This window comes from Cololabis saira, chromosome 21 (genome assembly GCF_033807715.1).
Source record: "Cololabis saira isolate AMF1-May2022 chromosome 21, fColSai1.1, whole genome shotgun sequence".
In the NCBI taxonomy this organism is placed as follows: Eukaryota; Metazoa; Chordata; class Actinopteri; order Beloniformes; family Belonidae; genus Cololabis; species Cololabis saira.
In genome coordinates, this window is record NC_084607.1 from 35,160,132 (window position 1) to 35,187,373 (window position 27,242).

At 41.8% G+C, this 27,242-nt stretch overlaps 1 protein-coding gene across 2 annotated transcripts; it reads left to right on the plus strand.

Annotated features, from left to right (window-relative positions):
• Positions 1-1,171: 1,171 nt before the first annotated feature.
• Positions 1,172-25,807, plus strand: si:ch211-195b15.7 (synembryn-A). 2 transcript variants are annotated; one of them, XM_061712877.1, is made up of 14 exons: positions 1,172-1,225; positions 2,527-2,646; positions 4,042-4,089; positions 8,508-8,525; positions 10,879-10,968; positions 11,166-12,049; positions 12,977-13,112; positions 16,044-16,232; positions 19,512-19,606; positions 19,724-19,874; positions 20,633-20,728; positions 21,453-21,597; positions 24,950-25,232; positions 25,318-25,807. In XM_061712877.1, the coding sequence occupies exons 2-14, from the start codon at positions 2,557-2,559 to the stop codon at positions 25,484-25,486; spliced, it is 2,394 nt and encodes a 797-aa protein (XP_061568861.1). In that variant the 5' UTR covers positions 1,172-1,225; positions 2,527-2,556; the 3' UTR covers positions 25,487-25,807. The 2 variants fall into 2 exon arrangements, with proteins under 2 accessions (XP_061568861.1, XP_061568862.1); XM_061712878.1 differs by lacking the exons at positions 1,172-1,225; positions 2,527-2,646; positions 4,042-4,089; positions 8,508-8,525 and adding an exon at positions 8,536-8,587.
• Positions 25,808-27,242: the final 1,435 nt, after the last annotated feature.

The following is a 27,242-nucleotide window of genomic DNA, read 5'->3' on the forward strand; positions in this document are numbered from 1 at the left end:
CATGACATAAAGAAATATAAGAACACCATATTCTACACAGAAGACACTGATGATATTGCAAAATGAGTAAATATATACAGGAATGTCTCAGAAAATTAGAATATTGTGATAAAGTCCTCTATTTTCTGTAATGCAAAAATGTCATACATCGGGATTCATTACAAATCAACTGAAATATTGCAAGCCTTTTATTATTTTAATATTGCTGATCATGGCTTACAGCTTAAGAAAACTCAAATATCCTATCTCATAAAATTAGAATATTCTGGGAATCTTAATCTTAAATTGTATAAAATTATTTTAGAGGAAGATTTTTTTTCATTGTGCACTTCGAGATAAAAAGTCGAAATGTCGAGAAAAAAGTTGAAATGTTGAGATTAATGTTGAAGTACAATTTCGAGAAAAAAGTCAAAATTTCGAGAAAAAAGTCGAAATGTTGAGATTAATGATGAAGTACAAATTTGAGAAAAAACTCGAAATGTTGAGAAAAAAGTCAAAATGTCGAGATTAATGTTGAAGTACAATTTCAAGAAAAAAGTTGAAATGTTGAGAAAAAAATTGAAATTTCGTGAATAATGTTGAAATGTTGAGAAAAAGGCAAAATTTCGACTTTATTCACGAAATTTTGACTTTATTATTGAAATTGCATTTCAACATTAATCTCGACATTTCGACTTTTTTCTCGAAGGGCACGATAAAAAAAAAATCCCTGGTTATGCCCAGGTCAGCCTCCCAGAGCGATTTACTGTAAAATGACCCACGCCCTCTGCTGGTGGGAACAAAGCTTTGTAAAACCTGGTAGTCACATCTGCAGGTACCTAAAAAAGTGTTTTGTGGGAAGGTCATATGAAGAATAACATTTAACAACATTTAACAACATATTTAACAAAAATCAAGCCAAACAGATCAATTAAGAGAAATAAACAAATGAAATGATGCTAATGATGAAAAACATCACACTGCAGAGTGACCTAGTTGCAGAGTGCAGTGTGTGTGTGTGTGTGTGTGTGTGTGTGTGTGTGTGTGTGTGTGTGTGTGTGTGTGTGTGTGTGTGTGTGTGTGTGTGTGTGTGTGTGTGTGTGTGTGTGTGTGTGTGTGTGTGTGTGTGTGTATCCAGGGCTTAGGGAGTGAAGGGGAGGGAGTAGCAGAGGAAGAGGAGCTGCTAGATTAGCCGGACAGTGTTTCATCAGGAGACGGAGCAGGTTGTGGGCTGTGACACCGTCAGGTAAGTGCACGACTGTCCTGTCCTGCAGGAAGGTTTTTATTCTTTAATCAAACTAGATGTAGCTGTCCAGCTTTCTATCACAGACCAGTTAACACTCACGTCCTGGGAAGGCTTTCCATGGACCTGAACACTGTTTCTGTTTAACCCGTGTGCTGTCTTTGGGTCAAGGGAGGGTGAAGGGAGAAAAGAAGGAATGAAGGAAAGATGGAAGGGAGGAAAGAAGGAATGAAGGAAGGGAGAGAATATGGAAGGAAGGAAAGAAGGAAGTAAGGAAGAAAGGAGAAAAGAAGGAAAGAAGGAAGGAAGTAGGAAAGGAAGTAAGGGAGAAAAGATGGAAGGAAGGGAGAAAGGAGAAAAGGAAAGAAGGAAGGAAGTAGGAAAGGGAGTAAGGAAGGGAGAAAAGATGGAAGGAAGGAAAGAAGGAAGTAAGGAAGAAAGGAGAAAAGAAGGAAAGAAGGAAGGAAGTAGGAAAGGGAGTAAGGAAGGGAGAAAAGATGGAAGTAAGGAAAGAAAGGAGAAAAGATGGAAGGGAGGAAAGAAGGGAGAAAAGAAGGAAAGAAGTAGGAAAGGGAGTAAGGAAGGGAGAAAAGATGGAAGGAAGGGAGAAAGGAAGAAAAAGGGAGAAAAGGAAAGAAGGGAGGGAAGAAGGAATGGAGAAAAGGAAAGAAAGAAGGGAGGGAAGAAGGAAGGAATGGATAAAATAAGGAAAGAAGGAAGGAAAAGCAAAGAAGGTAATAAAGGAACGAATGACGGAAGGGAGGTAGGAAGAAAAAGGAGTAAAGGAGGGTAAAAAAGGATGAAAAGAGGAAAGGAAGAAGGAAGGAGAGAGCAGGAGGAAAGAAGGATAGAAGGATTGGGTCATTTTGACCCAAAGACAGTACAAGGGTTGAGTAATTGATGATTAGTTAGTAGTTCCTACCTGGTGTACCTGCTGACCCGTGGTGAGCCTGCACCGTGAGTAACCGGTCCTGTCCTCTGTCCTCTGTCCTCTGTCCTCTGTCCTCTGTCCTCTGTCCTCTGTCCTCTGTCCTCTGTCCTCTGTCCTCTGTCCTCTGTCCTCTGTCCTCTGTCCTCTGTTCTTGTCTTCTGTCCTCTGTCCTCTGTCCTCTGTCCTCTGTCCTCTGTTCTTGTCTTCTGTCCTCTGTCCTCTGTCCTCTGTCCTCTGTCCTCTGTCCTCTGTCCTCTGTCCCCTGTCCCCTGTCCTCTGTCCTCTGTCCTCTGTCCTCTGTCCCCTGTCCCCTGTCCTCTGTCCTCTGTCCTCTGTCCTCCGTCCTCCATCCTCTGTCCTCTGTCCTGTCCAGCTCTGATTGGACCGGCGTTGGGCCTCAGTCATGGCTCCGGACGTGGAGAGGATCCTGGAGAGCATCGGCCGGGGAGACCAGGACACGGTCCAGCTCCTGCTGGACAGCTACAACTCCCAGGTTACTAACGGTTGCCATGACTACTGCACCAGTCCAGCCACTGGAAATACTTTCTGTAGCCATGGAAACAGTGTGTAAAGCATGATAGGAGCAGTTAATGAAGAAGCAGAGAGCTGGTGCTGGTCTGTCCGTGCTGCCGGGGCGTCTCCTAGTTATTTAAGTGTTACTCCATCCACAGATGTATTGTATACGGAGACAGGAAAAGCCCAGATCTTAACCCCATAAAGATGCTGATCGGACTGAGCTCCAGAGACATGTTCACACCAGACATCCTACACATGTGTCTGAGATGAAGAATGAGCCAGAACTCTGTTTAACCTTGGAGCTCAGCTCCCCTCCAGCTCTGTAAATGTTCAATGACCATTTTCCACCAAGGACAGAAGTTTTAATAGTCTGTATTATTTGATTTGATGTATTTTATTTTTATTTTTGTACATGTAAAAAAAAACAACACTTCATGAGAAGTTTAAGAAAACAAAACAACAAAACAAAGAATTTCATCCTTTAAAACTTGCTATCTTGATTTACATGTGCCAAAAAAGGAGTAGGAAGAAGTGTAAACTTATTTAGTCCTACCCCCATTGACTGATCATTTAACCTGTATTTATAAATATTCACACACTGTACCCACACTGCTAAATAACAGTATTATTATTATTATTATTATTATTATTATTATTATTATTATTATTATTATTATTATTATTATTATTATTATTATTATTATTATTATTATTATTATTATTAATATTATTATTATATACTGTAATTATACTCACACACATACTTATACATACATACACATAGTTGAATATTTCTATATATTTGTACACACATGCCCATATAAATATTTATATAAATATACTTATTTACACTATACTATATCTGCTCTATATCTATGTATATATCTACTTACACAAATAATCACACCACACATCTGTGTACATACGCATACATACATACGTATGTATGCGTATGTATATACCCATACACCATGTATACCCCTACATACGCATACACCCATACATACCTACACACACATATATATATATATATATATATATATATATATATATATATATATATATATATATATATATATATATATATATATATATATATATATATATATATATATATATATATATATATATATATATATTATCAGCTTGAACACTTTGTTATTGCTACCTAGATGAAGCTCAGGTCACATTTGATGACACATCAATGCAGAAAAACAATCAATTCCAGAGGTTGTTCGTGTAGTATAAATAAATGACAACATTTCATTGATAGAACGAAGTAAAACAATTAAACGGATTAAAAAAAACGCATATCCATCTTGTTGAAGGATGACAGATGTAATTTTGGATTTGCATTTTTCTACCCCTGCAGTTGGCAGACTGTTTCTTTTTTGACACTGATGCGCAGGAAAGAAAAAAGGTCAGTAAAAATGTTTTAGCTGTCATGTTTTCCCCTTCAGGTGCTCGATTGTGAGGTCCATCCGATCGTTGGCTGGTTCTGCCATGGACCAGGAACCTGAGCAGAACCAGGAGTTCCCATGGGGCCAACACAGAGCCCTGTGGTGCTCCGTTTTCAGCTCACTTCTATCTCAGACGGGCCCCACGTTACAAATGTTGGCCAGGTCTTCGTCTATGTGGTCATTCGTCCACGTCTGCAGTCTGGAGTTCCCACATCTCAGTTTATTTTCATGAATCCCGATCGTACAGCTTTTACTGAAACACGTAGAATGCAGTTTAATCAGACCTCATGTCATCAGCATAATATAGAATAAGTATCTGTGCCAGTGTGAGCATTTCTAAAGATATACTTCCAGCATTGTGTAATCATAAAGCCATTATGTGACCTCCTTAGAGCATCATCAGAGTCACAGCGGTCTCGTTTAAATGTCCAACAGCCAATCAGCATTTCAGCATTGCTTCCTGAATGAACACCCCGTTTTTTTAATATGACCATTTTACCTTTTAGGGATCAACAGTGTTTGGATTTAATGCAGCACTATGTAACTTTTCCACCTTAATCTAATATTTCATCATCATCATTGTGATGGTACATCAACTTCCAACAGGTTTAATGAACCTCTGTCATGGTCTGAGGGGTCTGTATCGCCTTCACTGGTACTATGTAACTTTTTTTTTTTAAATATATTTTTATCCCGGTTTTTTTCCCATTTTTTACCACCCCGTGCTCCTACCTACTGACAGTCCTGGGCAAGAGCACTGAGCTCAGGTCTCCTCCTTAACCTGAGGAGTGAGCAGGCCGCATCTTTTCACCAGACAGGGTGGGGCTTCTTCGGCCGAACGTAGCGCGTGGAAGGATCACGTTATTCCGGCCGGATCCTCCCCACCCCATCTGGCGCCCCGGTTGGCCAGAGGGGGCATGTGTGCATGTTTTTGTGAGGGTAGCTCCCATTAGCTACCCAAGAGAACACGGGGGAAAGATCACACAGAAAGATCCTTTCGCCAACCCCACCCATGGTGTGGGCACTGAAGTCATGGGGGAACTAACACGCACTTCAGCACCCACAGCGTCCCCCGGCGGGAATCGAACCCAGGACCTTCTTGCTGTGAGACCGCTGCACTACCAGCTGCGCCACCGTGCCCCCTTGGTACTATGTAACTTTGAGGAGCATGGTAGGAACCCTTCCACACTAAAAAACTACACATTTTTACAGCTTTGACTGCTTTACGGCATACGTCACTTCCCCCTCCTTCCCCATTCATAGTGGGCGGGGCGTGGAGCGCAGAGCTCAGCAGAAGCTGGTGTCATGGCCCAAGCAGCGGAAAAACCCAAGAAAATAAAAGTTTTATCGGAGGAGGCTAACAAAAAGAAAGTGGGGGAGTAACAAGCTAAATACCTGGACAAGAATAAACGTTGGCCCGGCGTTCACTCGCTGGCGTGAGCTGAAAGACGAGGAGGGATGTTCAATACAATTGAATAGAATTACAGCACTAGAGGAAAGAATGCAATGCAAAGAAAATGTATAAAACATTTCTAGTATTTTTCCTGAGAACTGTAAAATTGTGCAGGGCTGATCTGCAAAACATTCAGTTATTTACAGGTTATAAAGTATTTTTTTATTTTGTCAGTAAGTATGTTGGACTACTAATTTATGACCAAGTCCCTCTAAAAAACGTGACAGGAAAAAGGTGCATTAGAACAAAACCAGAGCGTTTGTAATTTGCGGCGCATTATCTGGCTGAAACGGGACAGGGGGACGGGGGTGTGTTCACTCATAAAACCAAGTTGAACTTAGTGATTTTGAACATCGTCATATTATATTGTTTAGCCAAAAATAGATACATTACCTCTTCGCTATCCATCCTGCAAACGACCGCTGAAAACAGAAAAGTAGTTTTGAAAGTCCGTCCCGTCTTATTTCATTCACTATCAAAACAAATGCAGCGACGGGGACAGGAGTTTTCCGGCAGTACACGCTGGTGCTCATGGGAAATGTAGTTTTTTCTGGTAAAGCACTACCGCTTTTGTCCAAAGGAGCCGCCAAACTCAACAAAAGCTGAAAGTTACATTGTGCTGCTTTAATATGACCATTTTACCTTTTAGGGATCAACAGTGCTTGGACTTAACTGTAAATATAGCAATAACCTTTAATGCTTGGACGCAATCCTTTACACTCAAAGTGTCAGGATGTGGTGAGTCCATGAACACCAACAGACCACTGACTTGACCACTGAAGAATAGAAAAGTCTAGATTATCTTCGTTGCTGTGTTCAGGGTATGAAGCTCTGCCAGTGAGTTTAGTATCACTTGGTATAATTCATCTGACGCCTCAGGATTCGTCGTCTACTTCTGTCAGCAGTCACATTGTCAATAAACAGCAGTGAGCCACGCGCCAGACCATAACACTAGGGTTAGGGTTAGGGTTAGGGTTAGGGTACTGCCTCTGCCGTGTTTGATATTGCTTTCATCTGTCCCAGGAATCTGAATCGAGAGCGTGGGAGGATTTTATTTTTTGTTATCTGTTAAAGTGTCATCTGTATGCCCTGATTTGTGCTGAGGTAAATCCTCAGTATTGACATTCATGAAGATTGTGGATGCAGATTGTTGATTTTGTGAAGGGCTTTTTCTTCACCTAAGAAAGGATGCTAGGATTCTCCACAGTCCACTTTAGTGTTTTTTCCAGGTCTTTTGTTGTGGTTCATCTCATCAGCTCATCTCTTCTTAGAATGAACCAAACTGTTGATTTTGCCACACCTGAGGTTTTTCAAGTCTACCAAAGAGTCCTCCTTCACTCATCTCCTTGGACTTCAGTTGTAGTACTAGTCAAATCTACTGTGGAGGTCTAGACCAGGGGTCGGCAACCCAAAATGTTGAAAGAACCATATTGGACCAAAAACACAAAAAACAAATATGTCTGGAGCCGCAAAAAATGAAAAGTCTTGTATAAGCCTTAGAATGAAGACAACACATGCTGCATGTTTCTATATTAGTTAGAAGTGGGGGAAGATTTTCTTTTTTCATTATGCACTTCGAGAAAGAAGAAAGAAAAAAGTCGAAATGTCGAGAAAAAAGTCGAAATGTCAAGAAAAAAGTCGAAATGTCGAGAAAAAAGTCGAAATGTCAAGAAAAGAGTCGAAATGTCAGGAAAAAAGTCAAAATTTTGAGAAAAAAGTTGAAATGTCAAGATTAATGTTGAAGTACAATCTTGAGAAAAAAGTCAAAATTTCGAGAAAAAAGTAGAAATGTAGAGGAAATAGTCGAAATGTTAAGGAAATAGTCAAAATTTCATGAAAATGTCGAAATGTTGAGAAAAAAGTCGAAATGTCGAGAAAAAAGTCAAAATTTCGAGAAAAAGGTTGAAATGTCGAGAAAAAAGTTGAAATATCGAGATTAAAAAGGAAAGGAAAAAGGAAGAAAAAAAGTGAAAAAAAGAAGAAAAAAAGAGAAAAAAAAGAAAGAAAAAGAGAAAAAAAAGAAAAAAAGGAAAAAAAAGGTCAAACATTTTTGAAAAAGCTCCAAGGAGCCACTAGGGCGGCTCTAGAGCTGCCTGGGGCTCTGGAGTCGCGGGTTGCCGACCCCTGGTCTAGATAAACAGACTCATGACTAAAGAGTTGTCATATTATTTAGATTTCTATGTGAAAATGACTACTCATGTTTTAGTCTCTATTTTTTTTATGAGCTCCTATTTTGTGAAGCTCCAGTGTGACGACCTGGTTCAATCCCTTTAAGAGGATCCATAGAGATGCATCAGAGTGTTATTCTAGAGCTACAGTGCTCGGCTGTTTTATTCTTAAAGTTTAAATTCAAGTTGAACAAACCAATGTAGCTCACGTAAATATTACTGACCCCGACCCAGACCCTGCAGAGGCTCAAACGTCCGCAGGGTCTGAGTGCAGAAACAAACGGCTGCTTCTTGGTCTAAAGTCGCGGTCTCATAATTTTATTCACAATAGACTGAAAACTCATCAAGATCCAGGACTATTGAACCTAAATCAGACCAGGAGCTCCATCAGCTGGTGTCTTCAGTTCCAGATGTTTCTGAACTATGAAACACACAAGCAAACATCTGCCTGAACCATCATTTAAAGATATTTGATACATTTTCCATATTCTGCTCTAGATACTGTTTTTATTACCATGTTATGTAGATCTTAGGGTAGTGTTGTAATAAAACAAAGGTTTGGCTGTTCAGATTTATGTAAAATGACTCAGAGAATGGAAACAGGTAAACATTTTCTTTGCGCAGGACAGTTTCATGTATCCCGATGTGAGAGTTTGACATGTTTTACCAGTGATCACGAGAATTATTCATTGTGTTTTTAACCACTTTCCTCTCATGCATTTCTGCTACTCTTCATTTGTGGACAACGTGGCTGCAGCAACAACGGCTGGAGGAGGTAAGACTAGACTGGAGATGTGCTGACCATGAGTTCACCGTGTATTACAGTAATCTGAAAAGGTGCTTAGACTGCTTCGTCACTTCAGTGTGCATGTATGAGTGTCTTCATAACCACTTGGTAATCTCAAGCAGCTGTATGTTCTAAAGCTGCTCAGATACTCATGACTCATCACCATGCAGTGACCTCCACTATGCAGACATGCACATGAACATGAACATGCTGCACATGAACATGAACATGCTGCACATGAACTTGTTTCACATAAGCATGCAGGAAAAAACATTTTTTTGAGAGAGGAAGATTTTTTTTTATTGTGCATTTCGAGAAAAAAGTCGAAATGTCGAGAAAAAAGTTGAAATGTCGAGATTAATGTTGAAATACAATTTCAAGAATAAAGTTGAAATTTCGTGAATAAAATCGAAATATCGAGAATAAAGTTGAAATACATTTCGACTTTTTTCTCGACATTTTGACTTTTTTCTCGAAATTGTACTTCAACATTAATCTCGACATTTTTACTTTTTTCTCGAAATTTTGACTTTTTTCTCAAAGTGCATAATTAAATTTTTATTTTTATTTTTGTCCTTCCTGGCCCTAATATTCTTCCGTAAACATGCGTCACATTTCAATTTCCTTTTTTTTTTTCAATTCAATATTATTTCTATAGCGTCTATTACAACAGAAGTTGTCTCCAGGATCTTTCCAGAGACCAGAACATTCAATTCAATTCAATTCAATTTTATTTATATAGCGTCTAATACAACAGAGTTGTCTCTAGACGCTTTACAGAGACCCATACCCAGAACATGACCCCCGAGCAGTTATTACATAAACAATGGCAGGTAAAAACTCCCCTAGTGGGAGAAAAACCTTAAGCCAAACAGTGGCAAGGAAAAACTCCCCTTTAGGAGGGAAGAAACCTTGAGCAGGACCAGGCTCATAAGGGGGGACCCTCCTGCCGAGGGCCAGACTGGTGGGTCAGGGACGGCAACAGCACAGCAGGCAGGTGGAAGCAGCAACGGGATGACCAGGGGTGGGGACCGCAGGCCAGCACGCAGCTCCCGAAGCTCCGGCCCAATCAGCAAGTCCCAGACATGACCCCTGATCAATTATTACATCAACATAACATAAACAATGGCAGGTAAAAACTCCCCTAGCTGGAGAAAAACCTTAAGCCAAACAGTGGCAAGAAAAACTCCCCTTTAGGAGGGAAGAAACCTGGACCAGGAAACATATAGCAGACATCCACACAGGCAGGTGGAAGCAGCAGTGGGATGATCAGAGGGGGCGCTGCAGGTCGGCATGCAGCTCCTGAAGCTCCGGCCTGCAAACATGCACAAAAGAGAAAAGGAATGTATATATATATAATATATATAGTAATATACTACAGTATATTACTATACTATACTATATAATATTACAGATTGCGTCTTACAGTCACTCATCATCTACATAAAAAGGGAAAAGCTGTCACCAAACTACTTTTGATTCCATATTTGAGAATAACCGAGGCTGTCTTGATGTCTTGCATGAGATTTATTTGTTTTTCTTGCCAGCGTCAGACGGAGCATAAAAACGTGATACTTGGGAACTGCTTTAGAATGCTTGCTGGCCCACTGGATAGTTCAGTGGGTTGACAGAGGCTGTACACTGCAGAAACTTAAAATCTTACCAGGAATATTTGTCTTATTTCTAGTTAAAATGTCTCATTTTTAGTCAGAAAATCTCATTACACTTAAAACAAGAGTAATTAAGAGAAAATAACTTGTTATTTGACCATTTTCAAGTAAATGTTCACTTGAAATAAGTAGAAAATCTGCCAGTAGGACAAGATTTATCTTCTCATTACAAGCAAAAAAATCTTGTTCCACTGGCAGATTTTTCTACTTATTTTAAGTGAAAATCTACTTGAAACAGGTGAAAATTGTTTTTTTTTTTTCCAGTGATGAGTCTTGTTTTAAGTGTAATGAGATTTTTTTGTCTAAAAATGAGACATTTTAACTAGAAAGTTTTTGCAGTGTAGTGCTGCTGCAGGCAGCGCAGGTTCGAGTCCCTGTCCCTCTTTAGTGGGTGTCTTTCCCCCTCTGTCTACCTGCTTTCCCCAAAAAAGCCACAAGCACCTGAATACAGGTTATTTTGAAGCGACGAAACATCTTAATTCTTTCTTGGTCAGAGATCAAGTTGTTAAAATTAGAGACCTCAGCTCAAGTGAGTAGCTTTAGCCTCCTGTCATCTGAGAACGAAGACTAGATGGGGAATGAAGACGCAGTTTATGTGAAAGGACTTGTATTGTGCTCCAGTAAATGCATCTTGTAGTTAATGATATCCATTCTCATTTTTGTTTTCTCAGTTCAAGAAGAACAAAATAAGGGATTATGATTATGATTCTGATTCGGAAATTGATTCAGACGACGATATGCCAGATATTCTTCTCCGACAGGTAGGCCAGAGATTGTGCAGGATATTATCTGTTTGTGGTATAAGCGGGACAATGCCCTTCGAGGTGACATTAACATAAATATATGGACTTCGCAGAGGCAAACCGGTTCACGCCCCCGCGTCGTCCATATATTTATGTTAATGTACACCTCATCGGGCATTATCCCTTACATATTTCTCTGTATTCCCTCTCTGCAGGATCTGGCTGCAGCGCTGCTCGGCTTCGTTGGCGGTCAGCTCCAGCCGGGAGTTTTACGGGTTTGTCTGCACACGCTGCGTATCCTGTCCCGCGACCGCAGGGCCCTGGGGCCCATGGTAACGGACACCGCCCTGCTCTCCCTGGCACGCCTGGGGGGCATCGGCTTCCTGCAGACAGGCCCGCAACAAGAGAAGGAGAAGCCCAAGGAGAAGGCCAAGGAACAGGCCAAGGAAAAGGCCAAGGAACAGGCCAAGGAAAAGGCCAAGGAACAGGCCAAGGAAAAGCCCAAGGAGAAGGCCAAGGAGAAGGCCAAGGAACAGGCCAAGGAAAATCCCAAGGAACAGGCCAAGGAAAAGGCCAAGGAACAGGCCAAGGAAAAGCCCAAGGAGAAGGCCAAGGAGAAGGCCAAGGAACAGGCCAAGGAAAAGCCCAAGGAGAAGGCCAAGGAACAGGCCAAGGAAAAGCCCAAGGAGAAGGCCAAGGAACAGGCCAAGGAAAAGCCCAAGGAGAAGCCCAAGGAGAAGCCCAAGGACGCGTCCGCGGCAGCAGCAGGGCAGAGCCACAGAAGGGCGGCCGGTGGCCACGACGAGGTGGCCAAGGCCGGGCCCACATCTGCGTCCGTATGTCCGGTGGTTTCCTGCTCCGTCCCTGCACTGGTATCTGCAGAAGCAGGCCCAGCCGGCTCAGACATCCACTGCTACCGGTGGAGGGGGGAGGAGGGGCAGGTGATGCTGGCTCCTGGGAAGAGAGACACTCGGGAAGAGGACCTGGAGCAGGAAGGGAAGGAGGAAGACGGGGACGTGTGCAGGAAGGAGGCAGTCAAGGTCTTGTGTAACATCATCTACAACAGTCCGAGGGCGCAGGAGAGAGCCAGCGCACTCAGGTGACAAAATCACAATCACAATCACAGTCACAATCACAATCAGCTTTATTGGCCAAGTTTGAACCTTGCCCGACAAGGAATTTGACTCCGGTTATTTCACCGCTCACTGTACCCAGATTTAAAAATAGCAGTACATAACAGTAAATAAACAAATGTACAATAAATAAGCAAATGTGGCACTTATTAACATATATACAATTTAAAAAAAAGTGAAAGGTGCAGCAGAATGAGGTATATATGATTATTGGAAGGTGCATTGTTACAGTGTTATTATAATTACTGTTATTATTGTTGTTATTATTGCACACTCATTGATTCTCTGAGATAAAGACAAAGGAAAGGAAAGGAAACAACACCACCATACAAACTGTTCAAATCAGTGAAAAACCTCATCAACAAAAAGAGTAAAACCTCATCAACGCACCTTTTTCCTAAAGAGTAGAACAATAGTAGAACTATGGCAGGTGTAGAGTACCTTGGAGAGTATCTGTGCCAAATGTCATGATTCTTTACCAAAGTGAAGTATCGTTTCACTAATCTGCTGTACTAATATTGATGTTGTTTCACTACTAATAGATGGAGTTTTTCTCTGGTTAGTGAACCTCTGTACATCTTCAGTCTGTACATCTGCAGAAAGACTCTAAAATTATCTTTTTTACATCTAGTGTCCCTTGTGGAACTGGGGTTGTACATTACAGGCTATTTATAGACATTACAATTCCTGTTTATCGCATACAAACGCCACTATTTATCCGATAACTCATACTCTGGAGAAACATGTCTTAGACATTTCTTGGGCAGCCACATGTGGAACTGGAAATGTTGCATGCCCTTGTATTAAAAAGGAAATGAGAATCTGTGAATGATGCTTCCAGATGCTTAGCAACCCCTGGTCTTACTCTGATTGTGTTCCTGTTTCCATGGGAGACTTCTGCAAGGCCTGTGGGAGAGTCTGAAACTGGGAATCTGGACGACGGCGCCCCCCAGTGGCCAGTTCTACAAGCTGCGCCTGCTCTTCTTACTGACGGCCCTGAGGCCCGAGCTCAGGCTGCAGCTGCAGCAGGTATCTATCTATCTATCTATCTATCTATCTATCTATCTATCTATCTATCTATCTATCTATCTATCTATCTATCTATCTATCTATCTATCTATCTATCTATCTATCTATCTATCTATCTATCTATCTATCTATCTATCTATCTATCTATCTATCTATCTATCTATCTATCTATCTATCTATCTATCTATCTATCTATCTATCTATCTATCAAATGTACAAAATACACAACCTGATCTCACAAAAATCCGTGAAATGCCCACGACCTCTCACCACTATTTTCTGTGGCACCAACACGGAAATCGTATAATTCCGTGTGAGCACCACGGATATTGTACCTATGCGAAGTTTTGCTTTGATGAGGTTGACTTTGGAAAAGACACGTACACATGAGACGTGAAGGGGGGAAACACAGGAAGTAGAGGGAGACTTTCCCAACTTGCTGAGCATGGTTATTCCTCAAAATGCTGTGGAGACATGGTGCCAGAATTGATCAGTGGGAACTGCCTCTGCTGGTCACTGATAGATCTGCTTGTGCCTCAGCGTTTGGTTTCTCTGCAGCCAGTCCAGAGAACCAATCTGTCCAACAAGCAGCTGGAACCTTATTCAATTCAATTCAATTTTATTTATATAGCGTCTAATACAACAGATGTTGTCTCTAGACGCTTTCCAGAGACCCAGAACATAAACCCCCGAGCAATTATTACATAAACAATGGCAAGTAAAAACTCCCCTAGTGGGAGAAAAGCCTTAAGCCAAACAGTGGCAAGAAAAACTCCCCTTTAGGAGGGAAGAAACCTGGACCAGGACCAGGTTCATAAGGGGGGACCCTCCTGCCGAAGGCCAGACTGGGGGGTCAGGGACGTCAGCAGCACACAGCAGGCAGGTGGAAGCAGCAATGGGATGACCAGAGGGGTGGGGGGGCGGCTGGGGGACCGGGACCGCAGGCAGGTGGAGGCAGCTCCTGAAGCTCCGGCCTGCAAACATGCACAAAAGAGAAAAAAGTGGGCCAGCAAAATAAACTACAGGAATGATGGACAAAAACGATAGCTATGAGATACTTATAATAAATAAAAATGGAAATGGAGAATAGAGGAAGGGAAAAGGAGAGAAGAAGGGTGAGAGGCACCGCCCAGCGGATCATGTCGGTGCCCCCCTGCAGCATAGGCCTATAGCAGCATATCTACCACGAAGCTATATTTGAGACTAACTATTATAGTCTTGTTCTATAGCTGCAACTATGACTACTGACTCTAACACACTAGAGTTTACACTAACTAGAGATTTACCAACACCAGCTAGAAGTTTACTAAACACTAACTAGGGGTTTACTAAACAGAAAGGTTTTAAGTTTAGTTTTAAAGGTGGAGGTGGTGTCAGCCTCCTTAACCCAGATTGGAACCTTAGTCTCCTGGACATACCGACTTTACATCCACGTCCTTCTGGTCTTTTTGGTCTGAGCTTGGGGTCGTCATGTCGACCTGACTCCCCGGAGCGTCCAGAGCAGTTTATCCCTGAACGTCAGGGATCTGTGGTCTCTGTGGACTCTTCAACAAAGTAAACACCAACTTTTTACTTTGAAAATATTGATTCAGGTCTGTGGAAAACGGTATGTGTGAAGAGACTGGTTAAGGGAGTGAAACTGTTATCCACGGCGGCCACAACTCTGGGTGCTGGTTTGGGAGGCCTTCAGTGGTTTGTGGAGTTTAATGTGGAAAAGAAGTCTTGAAATTCCTGGAGGTGTGCAACATGTTTTGCACTGTTTTTGAACTATGCGTGCGTGTCTCTGGCTAAATCCTCCCAGCTGCGAGGGAGCTGCCTGCACGCCTCACTCAGCGACCCAAACCAACTGCAGCGGGACCTCGGATTACAAACTTGTTCATGAAAGTGGTTTGCAAGATGAAAAGTGAATCTGGGGAACCGTAAATACGTGGTTCCAGCCTGGACAAAAGTCCCTGTTCTCGGCCATTCGGTTAAAGCTTTGTCATTTGTCCACACTTTAAACATGATATAAAGATGCATACCAAACAGGAACATCATAATTAAGCAGAAACTATGATTATAAAAACAAGATCTACTTTTCCTTGTCGGCGGGTCCTCTGGGTGTTTAGGGGATGTGAGGAAGGGGTGGGTTACTGTTTGGAGCAGAGTCCCCTTTCCTCAAAACATCTGGGAAGCCGATTTCAGCATTGCTCTCCGTCTTCCTCTTCTTTACTTAGCTACTTCTTTACTTCTTTACTACGCCTGTTTCTGGCGGCTGTTAAGGATCCGTCTGTAATGGTTTCATCACATCATCCTTAAAAAGATGAAGGGGTCGTACTGTTCGTGGCTTCATCTGGGTAGGAGCTCAAGACTCTGAATGTTTCACATTTCCCCAATCGTCCATGGCTCCTCCCCCTCCTCTACCACTGCTTGTTGCTCTTCTTCATGAAGACTGGTAAACCCGCTGCTGCTTCCACCTGCCTGCGGTCCCCCACCCCCCTCTGGTCATCCCGCTGCTGCTTCCACCTGCCTGCTGTGTGCTGCTGACGTCCCCGACCCCCAGTCTGGTCCTCGGCAGGATGGTCCCCCCTTATGATCCAGGTCCTGGTCCAGGTTTCTTCCCTCCTAAAGGGGAGTTTTTCTTGCCACTGTTTGGCTTAAGGCTTTTCTCCCACTATGGGAGTTTTTACCTGCCATTGTTTATGTAATAATTGCTCGGGGGTTTATGTTCATGATCTGGTCTCTGGAAAGTGTCTAGAGACAACATCTGTTGTATTAGACGCTATATAAATAAAATTGAAATGAATTGAATTGAACATGGTGTGTTGGGTGTTGTGCACCAGTCCGACCACAGCAGACTCTAGTCCGTACAGATGTATGAACTACAGTAATCCTGTATGGGGGAGGGTTGGGTAAAACCCTCTCACACCTGCTGCTGTTGTTGTCCCTCAGGAGCGCGGGGTGTCGGTGCTGACCAAAGCCCTTGAGCAGTGCCTGGCTCTGAAGTGGGGCGAGGGATACGAGGTGATCGCTGACAGGAACACCCCACCCATCTCCAAAGAGATGTGCCAAGACATCAGTGAGATCCTTAAGACGCTCTTCAACATCGCTCACAGGTTCCACAGACAGGAACCAGACGAGGTAACAGCACCAACTGCTGCTGAGCAGCTCACACATTCAGCACTTTAAGCAAAGCCCATCAGTTTGTTTATACCTTTTTTTTATATATCGGTCTGTTCAGTCCGTTTCCCTCCACCATACTATTTCTGTAAAAGGCACTGGCAGCATTACTGATTTAAACAAAAGTTGGAACTAAAAGGGGAATAAAAAGTAATCATTCTGATATCTGAGATTCATTTCTTAGCCAAAATATTTCATGTTTCTTTTCTCTTCAACTTCACTTAATTTGTTAATATGCAAAAAAACAGCTGCTAAATAGTGAAAAAACATTCAAGCAGGTGAAGTCAATGAGGTGTTGTGATGACAGCAACGACTAATATCCATGAAAGTCTGAGTCTCTGACGAGCAAAGATGGACGGAAGATCTCTACTTTGTCAACAAATGTGTAAGAAAATAATTGAAATGTTTAAATCAGTGTTGGCTGAAGCCAGATTGGGAGGAATTTGTATATTTCTCCTTTCATAGAGTAAAATATTATTAAACCATTGCAGGAATCTGGAAGCAGTCCAATTCAGTCCAATTATGTCCCTAAACTAGGAATATAAGTGCATATAATATAATCATATTCCGAAATATAACTGTATAAACAATGTGCTGTAACTTGGATTATCACATTATTCTGCTGCTAGTTCAGATAAAAAAACAAACCAGCTTTGAACCAGACAGATTACAGGGAATCTCCATCCTAAGCATGTGCGAGGCAACAGAGGAGAAGAAAACTCCCATAAATGTGACCATGTGTATCATAGGAGGGGGGGGGGGGGGGGGGGGCTGACTGGCCTATGAGGCAGAACATATTAATTACATATAAATACAGGACTGTCTCAGTTCTTTATTTTCTGTAATGCAATTAAAAAAACAAAAATGTCATACATTCTGGATTCATTACAAATCAACTGAAATATTGCAAGCCTTTTATTATTTTAATATTACTGATTATGGTTTACAGTTTAAGATTAAGATTCCCAGAATATTCTAATTTTTTGAGATAGGATATTTGAGTTTTCTTAAGCTGTAAGCCATGATCAGCAATATTAAAATAATAAAAGGCTTGCAATATTTCAGTTGATTTGTAATGAATCCAGAATGTATGACATTTTTGCATTACAGAAAATAAAGGACTTTATCACAATATTCTAATTTTCTGAGACAGTCCTGTATATTTTAGCAGGAGCACTCCCCTCATTAACTTTTCTTTTGTTATTTAAATTGAAAAACAGAAATCACAACCTTGTCTACCCCACTACCTCAGTCAGACCAGTCCTTATTGCTTAAGTGGGCATCTGGTGTGGTTTTACAAGAGCTTTAACCAAAGGTGTCAATGAAACATCACAGCAGTAGAAGAATGATTACGTCACTCCCAAAGACCAGCGTTCTACAGTTTAATTAAACCACAGCGAAGAAAAAGAAGCGAGCAGGTTGGCCTTGTTACAACTACCCAGAGCTGGTAGAGTAGCCAAAAATTGTACCCAAGTAAAAGTACTGTTACTTCAGAATAATATGACTCAAGTAGAAGTAAAAAGTAGTCATCCAAATAATTACTTGAGTAAAAGTAAAAAAGTACTTGGTGAAAAACTACTCAAGTACTGAGTAACTGTTGAGTAACGTCTGATTTATTTTTTTAACACAACCATTCAAACAGACAAAAGTACAAAATAATCATCTTCAGGCAAATTAAATCAATAAAATAAAATAAATTTAAATTAATAAAAAAAAGCTTAAATTAAAATAAGCATAAAGTAAATTCAAGCACTTTAATACATAATAAAATAAATAAAATAACAGAATAAAAAAATAAATTAAGCACAAGTAGCACAAAATTTCAAGCCTTTGTACTTTTCTTTCTTAACCAGGCAGAACTAGAACAAACATGAACTCATAGAAACTCTGTGTGTGTTTGAGTCTGTGTAAATGTGACAAAACATGCAAAAACAAACATTTTTCCCAAAGAATCACCCAGTGATGTCATGAGATTGACGCGTACGTGGATAAAAGGGATAAAAGAAAAGTAACAGCTCAACGTAGCCTAATGTAGCGGAGTAAGAGGAACAGTTTCTTCTTCACAAATCTACTCAAGTAAAAGTAAAAAGTATAGTGATTCAAAACTACTCCTAAAAGTACAACATTTCCCAAAATGTACTCAAGTAAATGTAACGGAGTAAATGTAACTCCTTACTACCCAACTCTGCAACTACAACCTCCTCGGTTTTGCCAAGACGTTCACTGGTGGAAACATGATCTTAGCAGGACTCTGCTCCCTATGGGGATCTTGGTTTATCTGCAGGAAATAACACGGACAGCCTCCGAGCCACATCGCCGGGGGATTGTCCTCGTATCAAGTTATTCTACAGTCCAGGAGGTGGTTTCACTAAGGCCACATTTACACATAGCCGGGTATTCACAAAAACGGATATTTCCCCCTCTACGTTTTGAAAAATATCATCATTTACACGAACCCGCATGAATACGCTGTTAAGGTGCTATGAGCAGCCAAACCTACAGGGGGAAGTGTAACGAGAAGATAAAGTCATGCTAGCCCATCAGAATCCTGGAAATAAACATCAACAAATGACACAAATGACGAGAGTCTTTCGTTTGGAGTGACAGAGAAGTGGAGTTACTTTTAAGTGTGACTTTAGAATATAAAACAGGTAAAATACAAGAAAATATTGACAGTGGCCAAACAAATTGTAAACACAGGTCGCACTCATGACGCTGCACTGCAAAAACTCAAAATCTTACCAGGAATATTTGTCTTATTTCTAGTTAAAATGTCTAATTTTTTGTCAAAAAATCTCATTACACTTAAAACAAGAGTCATCACCAGATAAATAACTTGTTATTTGACAATTTTCACCTGTTTCAAGTACATTTTCACTTTTTCCAGTGATGAGTCTTGTTTTAAGTGTAATGAGATTTTTTTGACTAAAAATTAAACATTTTAACTAGTAAGACAAATATTCTTGTTAAGATTTTGAGTTTTTGCAGTGTGGTGGCGTTTCTGTCGCATAATGTGACGTTCTGAAGCCTAAATGTCCGTTTCCCTCCGTTTACAAGCAAACGTGAAGACAGAGGTTTTGCAAATCTCCACTTTGGCCGGAGTTTTCAGAAATTATGGTTTTTGGTGACTTTGAGCTTAGCTTTCGTGTAAACGAACGGCCAAAACGCATGAAAACACCACCGTTTTTGCTACGTGTAAACAGGCCTGAGTGTTGTTAACCGCGACCGTTGTTCTAACAGGAGGAAGCGGCCTTGTATCGCCAGCTGGCAGCGGTGTTGCGCTGCTGTCTGCTGCTGTCGTGTGATGGAGAAGACACTCTAGAGGAACTTCAAGGGTCAGATGATCATTTTTCATAACCGCAGACATTTACGTGGTTAAACCAAGGAGAAATGTAAATGAATGGGCCCAAAATAGACGGAGGAAGTCATTCTGCTATCACTTCTTTTGACAGACACACAGTAAACATCCTGTCGGCGCTGCCGCTGACGTGTCTGGACGTCCTAGTGGCCGTCCCGCTGGACCAGGCGGCTCATAAGTGTGAGGGAGTCAACATGGACTGCGTCCACGCACTGCTGCTGTTCATGGAGAGACGTCTGAACAGGGTACGTCTATGTGTATGGAGGGTCTGCATTGACGTCACTTCACACTTGGACTCGCACTGAGTGGCAAAAACATCAGCAAAAAAAGCTGCAACTAGTGGAGAACACGGGATAACAGCTGATTATCAGCTTAAATTAAAGGCAGTTGGACTTGACAGTGACCCGTACAGTTACCAAGAACCAGTGGTCCATGGACATTAATATTTGGTATAGTTACCAAGAACCAGTGGTCCATGGACATTAATATTTGGTACAGTTACCAAGAACCAGTGGTCCATGGACATTAATATTTGGTACAGTTTCCCCAAGAACCAGTGGTCCATGGACATTAATATTTGGTACAGTTACCAAGAACCAGTGGTCCGTGGACATTAATATTTGGTACAGTTACCAAGAACCAGTGGTCCATGGACATTAATATTTGGTACAGTTTCCCCAAGAACCAGTGGTCCATGGACATTAATATTTGGTACAGTTACCAAGAACCAGTGGTCCATGGACATTAATATTTGGTACAGTTACCAAGAACCAGTGGTCCATGGACATTAATATTTGGTACAGTTACCAAGAACCAGTGGTCCATGGACATTAATATTTGGTACAGTTACCCCAAGAACCAATGCAGTAAATAACCCGGACAACCGATTGTGGCCAGTCATGGCCAGTTATGGCCAGTAGTGGCCAGTAATGGCGCTGTTTTCAAAAGTGGTGAATGTCCATTTCAAGGACCATAAATGTGAAATACGTTGTTGTTTTCCCAGGGTCATAAGCTGAAGGAAAAACTCACACCTGTTCTCAACCTACTGGCCGAGAGTTCGCGGGTCCACAAGGAGACACGGCACTTCTTACGAAAAAAGGTAAACAGCTTTTCTCCATTTTAGTTTGGACGCTCTGGCAGCTCTTGAATCAGGAATATCTGTTTTTTGAAAACTGTAATTGTTATTATGCTGTTAGCGTGACAAGTGATGAGGCATTGTGACACCGTGGCTGACCTGAAACGTCAGTTTCCTACCCCCTGCAGGGCTTACAAGCTTTGAACTGGCCTCAAACACAGACTGATCCACGGGAATACCATATGACGAAGTTCCCGACTGACTGATATGTTAATACCAACTCATTTGGCCACAAGACTTGAATCTCCAGAACACACTATGGGGTAGTTTACAACTTAGTGACAGTCATGCCAAATGCCCGAGGACGGCATTTGGCCACAGATCAAATCTGACTGTAAATACCCTTTAATTTCTTTTTGTCTTTCACCGTTGGTTTGTTGATTCTTGCCTTTTGTGCTTTGAACTTACTGTATAAAAGTCCTGTTGTCAAACCATTCGGGGTCAGCACACCAACCCAGCCATGCACTGCGTTGGTCCGCTCACCGCCGGCTACTGAATAAAACTCACTACACCACAGCGGATTTCTGAACTGGATTTTATATCATTCCTCAACACAAGTGATTATAGGGAAGAGATAACAGCAATGAACTGTGATTTGTTTCATAAAACTTCAACATTTCAGGGCAAACTGCTTTTGTATTGGAGAAGGGATACATGGCTTTAGTTATGACCTCATTTTTTTTCCTAGATCTTACCTCCACTGAAGGATGTGGCCATCCGACCTGAGCAGGACAGCTCGCTCAGAGGAGAGCTGGTCCGCTTGATGACGCACGTTGATACAGATGTGAAGGATTGTGCTGCCGAGCTGCTGTTTGTGCTCTGCAAAGAAAACGGTACATTTACGCCTCTTTAACGCCTCATTTACGCCTCATTCACACCCTCTGCATGAAACTCTGGTGTCCAACACCATGAAGAACAGTTCTGTAACAGATGGGTTAAACAAGACTACAAAACTGGGCATGATCTCTCAGAGCTGAAAACTTTAAATTGGTTTAAAACACGAAACCAGAGCTAAGAAGCATTTGCGTCCCCCAAAATATTTGTAAGTGTAATTGAGTTGGTCTCTACTACCTTAACAATTGATTTCCTGCCAATAAAGTATTTTTTCATTTTGAATTCTGATTGAATGTTCATGAAGCTGGCCTTTGAAAGAATTAAAAATCGTTACAGTTTTCATTATTTCCACATAGCAACGAATCAAGGTATCAAAATCCACCGTTCACAAGGTAGTTCAAGAGAAGCCATTTAGAAGCCAAATAAACAAACACAGTAAGAATTATTAACAGAGGATGATTCTATCAGAAGCAACTATGGACCCTTGTTCCAGCTGTTTCTCACAGAAACTGCTCACAGAGTCCATTTTGACACTTTCACAAGTGTGTTGTGAAAGTGCCTTTAATCATTGTTGTTGATGTGTGACAAATTTGCCATGAAGCAGTTGGTGTGAGAGATGACCGGTACAGGACTCCAAAGTTACTATGGGTGGTTTTTGATGATAGTATGGCAGAACAAGAGCTAGCTAATACTTCCTCAAAAGCAAGCGACTTCTTTAAGCCTTTTTCATAAGAGGTTGCCAGTGTCACGCTTATGATTAGCCATGCTTATTACCTGGCTGACAGGGTCTTGTATGTCAACATTTTAAGCGCAGAATCATCTTATGCCCCTCTGTCACGTGGGGTCCCACAGGGCGCCGTTCTAGGACCACTGCTTTTTTCCCTGTACTTGTACCTGGGTTATTACTTGTAGAAGAAATTGCAATACACTGCTATGCTGATGACTGTCAGATTTACTTGTTCATAAATCAGAAGGACAGCTTCTGAATGAAACCAATTGGTGATTTTTTTGGAGAATATCAAAGCTTTGTTGGTTCTAAACATTTAAAATTTGAATTAAAGGAAAACAGAGATGATAACATTTTGGCCTCAGAGTCCACCTCTGATGATTTTGGATCAATACGGGTCTTAAGTTGGACAGTGACTTAAAGTTTCACAGCTGAATTAGAGCTGCTATTAAATCCTTCTTTTATTTTGCAGTTATTGAAGGTGATTGGCAACAGGGAAATCGTTTCCTTCCATTCAGCCCTTTGAAACAGAGATCCACATATATACTTGGGCCAGGACCTTCTCTATTGCTGCTCCACAACCTTATGTGTTTTAACTGGTCTTATTGTGTTGAATTTAAACTTTTCTTATGTCATGTTTTTATATACCGTATTTTCACGACCATACGGTGCACTGTATGAAAAGGCGCAGTCTCAGTTTTGTGTGTCATTTCTGTTTTCAAAACACACACACAACGCACCGTACGAAAAGGCGTCGTCTACACACCCACATGGTGCACCGCCTTCCAACAACACACACACAAGCATACAAGTGTGCGTATTTAAAAATAGAGCGGGAGCAAAACAGAGTTTGATTGTGTCTTATTTAAGTCTTTATTACAATCATTATTGCATTAATCAAACCCATCGAAGTCCTCATCCTCCGTTTCTGAATTAAACAGCTGCGCTAAATCAAATATGCCAGTTCCACTTTCTTCGCTGTCAGAGTCACTTTCCGTGCCGTGCGGCCCCTCTGAAATTATGCCGGCTTTTGCGAAAGTTCGAACAACAGTTCCGGCAGACACGTTAGCCCACGCATCTACAATCCATCTGCAAACTGGCATAACTTTCCCGGCCCTGCCTTACACTCTTTGTGAAACTGGTTTCCCTCGCTCATCCATCGCTCCCACGCCGCTCACAGCCTCACTTTGAACGGCCGGTTCACACAGAGGTCCAGCGGTTGGTGTTCCTTTGTCAGACCTCCTGTCAGGACTCAGCCCGTCTGGCTTCATCCGCAGCCCGATCGCGCTGAGACCAGGAGAACAGCTTAGCGCGTGGCCAGAGAGCTGCACGCTCGGCGACGGGCACGAGATGGGCGCACTCCAATGCTCCGGTGCTCCGGCGCTCCGATGCTCCGGCGCTCCGGTGCTCTGAACACTCAGCTCCAGCGCATTAGTTAATTTGTTTATGGGAGTTAAATAGAGGGACTGCCAACAGCTCGTCGCGAGTTCGTCCTGGCTACATTAGAGAGTATGGTTATTATTTATTTATTTTTTCTTAAATAATAGTAACCATACTCTCTAGCTGTTCTCCTGGACTCAGCGCGTGCCCATACTTCCCCCTTTAACGTTCTCATGGTGGTTTAAATCAACATCAAACCCAGCTCGTAACAAAGGAAGACACCAAAGACTGTTGGAAATGATTTTTAAAATGCGCTTCTGCAGAAGGGGAAGCAAAGTCGGAGCTCGCAGAGCAACACAGGCTCTCTATGAATGCTCTTGACGAAATGCTTCCGTAGTTCCTCTTTTGCATTAGCTTTTTATTGAGGATTTTTAGAAAGATACTGATTGTTTGTACAGAGTGTGTGTGGGAGGACAGAAATCGGGGCTAAAAGGTGAATCATAACATTTTTAGTTAAAGAGGAACTGAGAATTTTCATGTCTGGTGGACAGAAACCTAAAGTTTCAAAAGAACAATGAGGCCCCACACAAAAACGGGAAGTCTTGCACAGCTGCACAAGGTCAACCTTTAGTTAACCTTACAGTGGCCTCAACTACGTCCGCCTTACAATAACAACACACATTGGGCGCACTGCGCTATTCGGCGCGCCACACATTTTGAAAAAAATACAAGATGTTTATATGCGCCTTATGGTCGTGAAAAAACGGTATGTCTGATGGTTTTTATCTATTTTATATCTCTTATTATATTATATATTATTATTATTATTATTATATTATTATATATTATTATAGTTTTTACTATACAGTAATGAGCAGTACTTTGTTTCAGCTGTGGTTGTTTCAAAGTGCTGTATACATAAAGTTGGTAGGAGCCTGGGATTTGATCTGGCAACCTTTTGGTTGGGGGACAACCAAGTATGTCCCCTAGAGTCCAGACCTTCACCCCGATGAGACTTAGAGATGTGGTGGGGAAGAGTCTCCCGTCCTCAGGACCATGTTGTGGTGAAAACTTGATGCATCCCTGGATGGATGCTGCATAAAGCCGTTGAATTTATGTTGTGGTGATTGTGTGGGTCCAAAAGTGGTCAGGCAAAACATTTATTGTCTAGGAAACAAAGGTGAACATCTATAAACACCTCTGGACGACATCACAGTGTAGTTCTCGTCTTATGTCTCCAACAGTCAGTCGATTTGTCAAATATACGGGTTACGGCAACGCCGCAGGGCTGTTGGCAGCTCGGGGGCTGCTGAACGGTCGGAGGAACTCCATCGACAGCCAGTACGCCTCCCACTACTCCAGTGACTCGGACTCGGACACAGAGGAGTATCGGGAGGCCAGATCCAAGATCAACCTGGTGACCGGCCGGGTGGAGGCGGAGCAGCCGGATCCCATGGAAGGCATGACAGAGGAGGAGAAGGAGGTGGAGGCCCGTCGCCTCATTGGCATGATCAACAGACTCTCACGGTAAATGCACTGACCCAATATCCCCTATACACACTGTTATTTCAATTATTCATTGAAATGTATGCACTTCTTCTCGCCGACGAAGAAACCAAATCATTCAGCCAATGGGCGTGACGATACAGGGCAGACTGGCGCCAATCAGTGGCCGAATGAGGGACTGCATCTATGAAGAGGACGATGAAGAAGATGATGTAGAAGAGGATGAAGATTATTTCAATGTGACGCAACAAGGGAGGAAAGACAAACACATTTAATAGAAAGATGTATCAAACGAGATTCCTACACACTCAGAGACCCAGAGATTGGAGAGCTCTCCTAATATTACGACGGGTTTTTAAATCTTTCTGCTTAATTTATACGGTGATAAGATAACGATGACTGTAAAGATGTGACGGAAATATGATGCTTCAAACTGCCACGAGAGGATTCATTTATTTGATGATTAAGTTATTTTAGTGTTGTTCAGACGCAGATGCATATCGTGCTCCAGTTCCCAGCACTTGAGGAAATGTACTAGGACAGCTGTTCACTTTGCTTTGATACACAAAAAATGTAAAATAAATAGAAAAACTTAAAGCTGATTTATTTGTTGTGTGTTTGTTCTCAATACCTTGAATATATATTTAAATGTTCCTTATCCTGTAATTGTGATCCCTGTTCATACTGACCAACACCCCAACAGAGAGGAACTGCTTTGATCACGACTCACTGTTCCTGTTCTGTTGCTTCTGCCTGGCCTCTCCCGGCCCCTGCTCCCCGCTCACTCTGCTGCTTTTACCGTCCTCACACACATTACTGACAGTCAACTCAATTCAATTCAATTCAATTTTATTTATATAGCGTCTATTACAACAGAAGTTGTCTCTAAGATCTTTCCAGAGACCCAGTACATGACCCCTGAGCAATTATTACATAAACACGTCAGCAACCACACAGCAGACATCTACACAGACAGGTGGAAGCAGCAGTGGGATGATCAGAGGGAGGACTGCAGATCAGCATGCAGCTCCTGAAGCTCCGGCCTGCAAACATGCACAGAAGAGAAAAAAGGGGACCAGCACAAGAAACTACAAGTACGATGGACAAAAATGATGACTATGAGATACTTATAATAAATTTAAAAAATGGAAGAAGAGAAGAGAAGAAGGGTGAGAGGCACCGCCCAGTGGATCATGGATCATGTCGGTCCCCCCTGCAGCATAGGCCTATAGCAGCATATCTACCACCAAGCTATATTTGAGACTAACTATTATAGTCTTCTATAGTCTTGTGTTCTATAGCTGCAACTATGACTACTGACACTACACATTACAGTTTACACTAACTAGAGATTTACCAACACCAGCTAGAGGTTTACTAACACTAACTAGAGGTTTACTAACACTAACTAGAGGTTTACTAACACTAACTAGAGGTTTACTAACACTAACTAGAGGTTTACTAACACTAACTAGAGGTTTACTAACACTAACTAGAGGTTTGCTCACACTAACTAAAGGTTTACTAACACTAACTAGCGGTTTACTAACACTAACTAGAGGTTTGCTCACACTAACTAGAAGTTTGCTAACACTAACTAGAGGTTTACTAACACTAATTAGAGGTTTACTAACACTAACTAGAGGTTTACTAAACACTAACTAGAGGTTTACTAACACCAGCTAGAGGTTTACTAAACACTAACTAGAGGTTTTACTAAACAGAAAGGTTTTAGTTTAGTTTTAAAGGTGGAGGTGGTGTCAGCCTCCTTAACCCAGATTGGAAGTTGGTTCCAACGGTTCCTGATATCAGTCAGGTTGCACAGCGACAGACAATTGCAGGATATGTGTTTTTGAGCACACTGAAGGGGGCGGGGGGTACATGCATGCTTGTGTGACTGCATTCTAGAGGACATGTCTGCAGATACAGTTGATGCTTCTGTGAACAGAAACATCAGTACGTACCAACAGTACGGACCCGGCAACTGCACAAAAGTCAGTGGTAAGTGACGTTATTTTTTTATGTTATTTA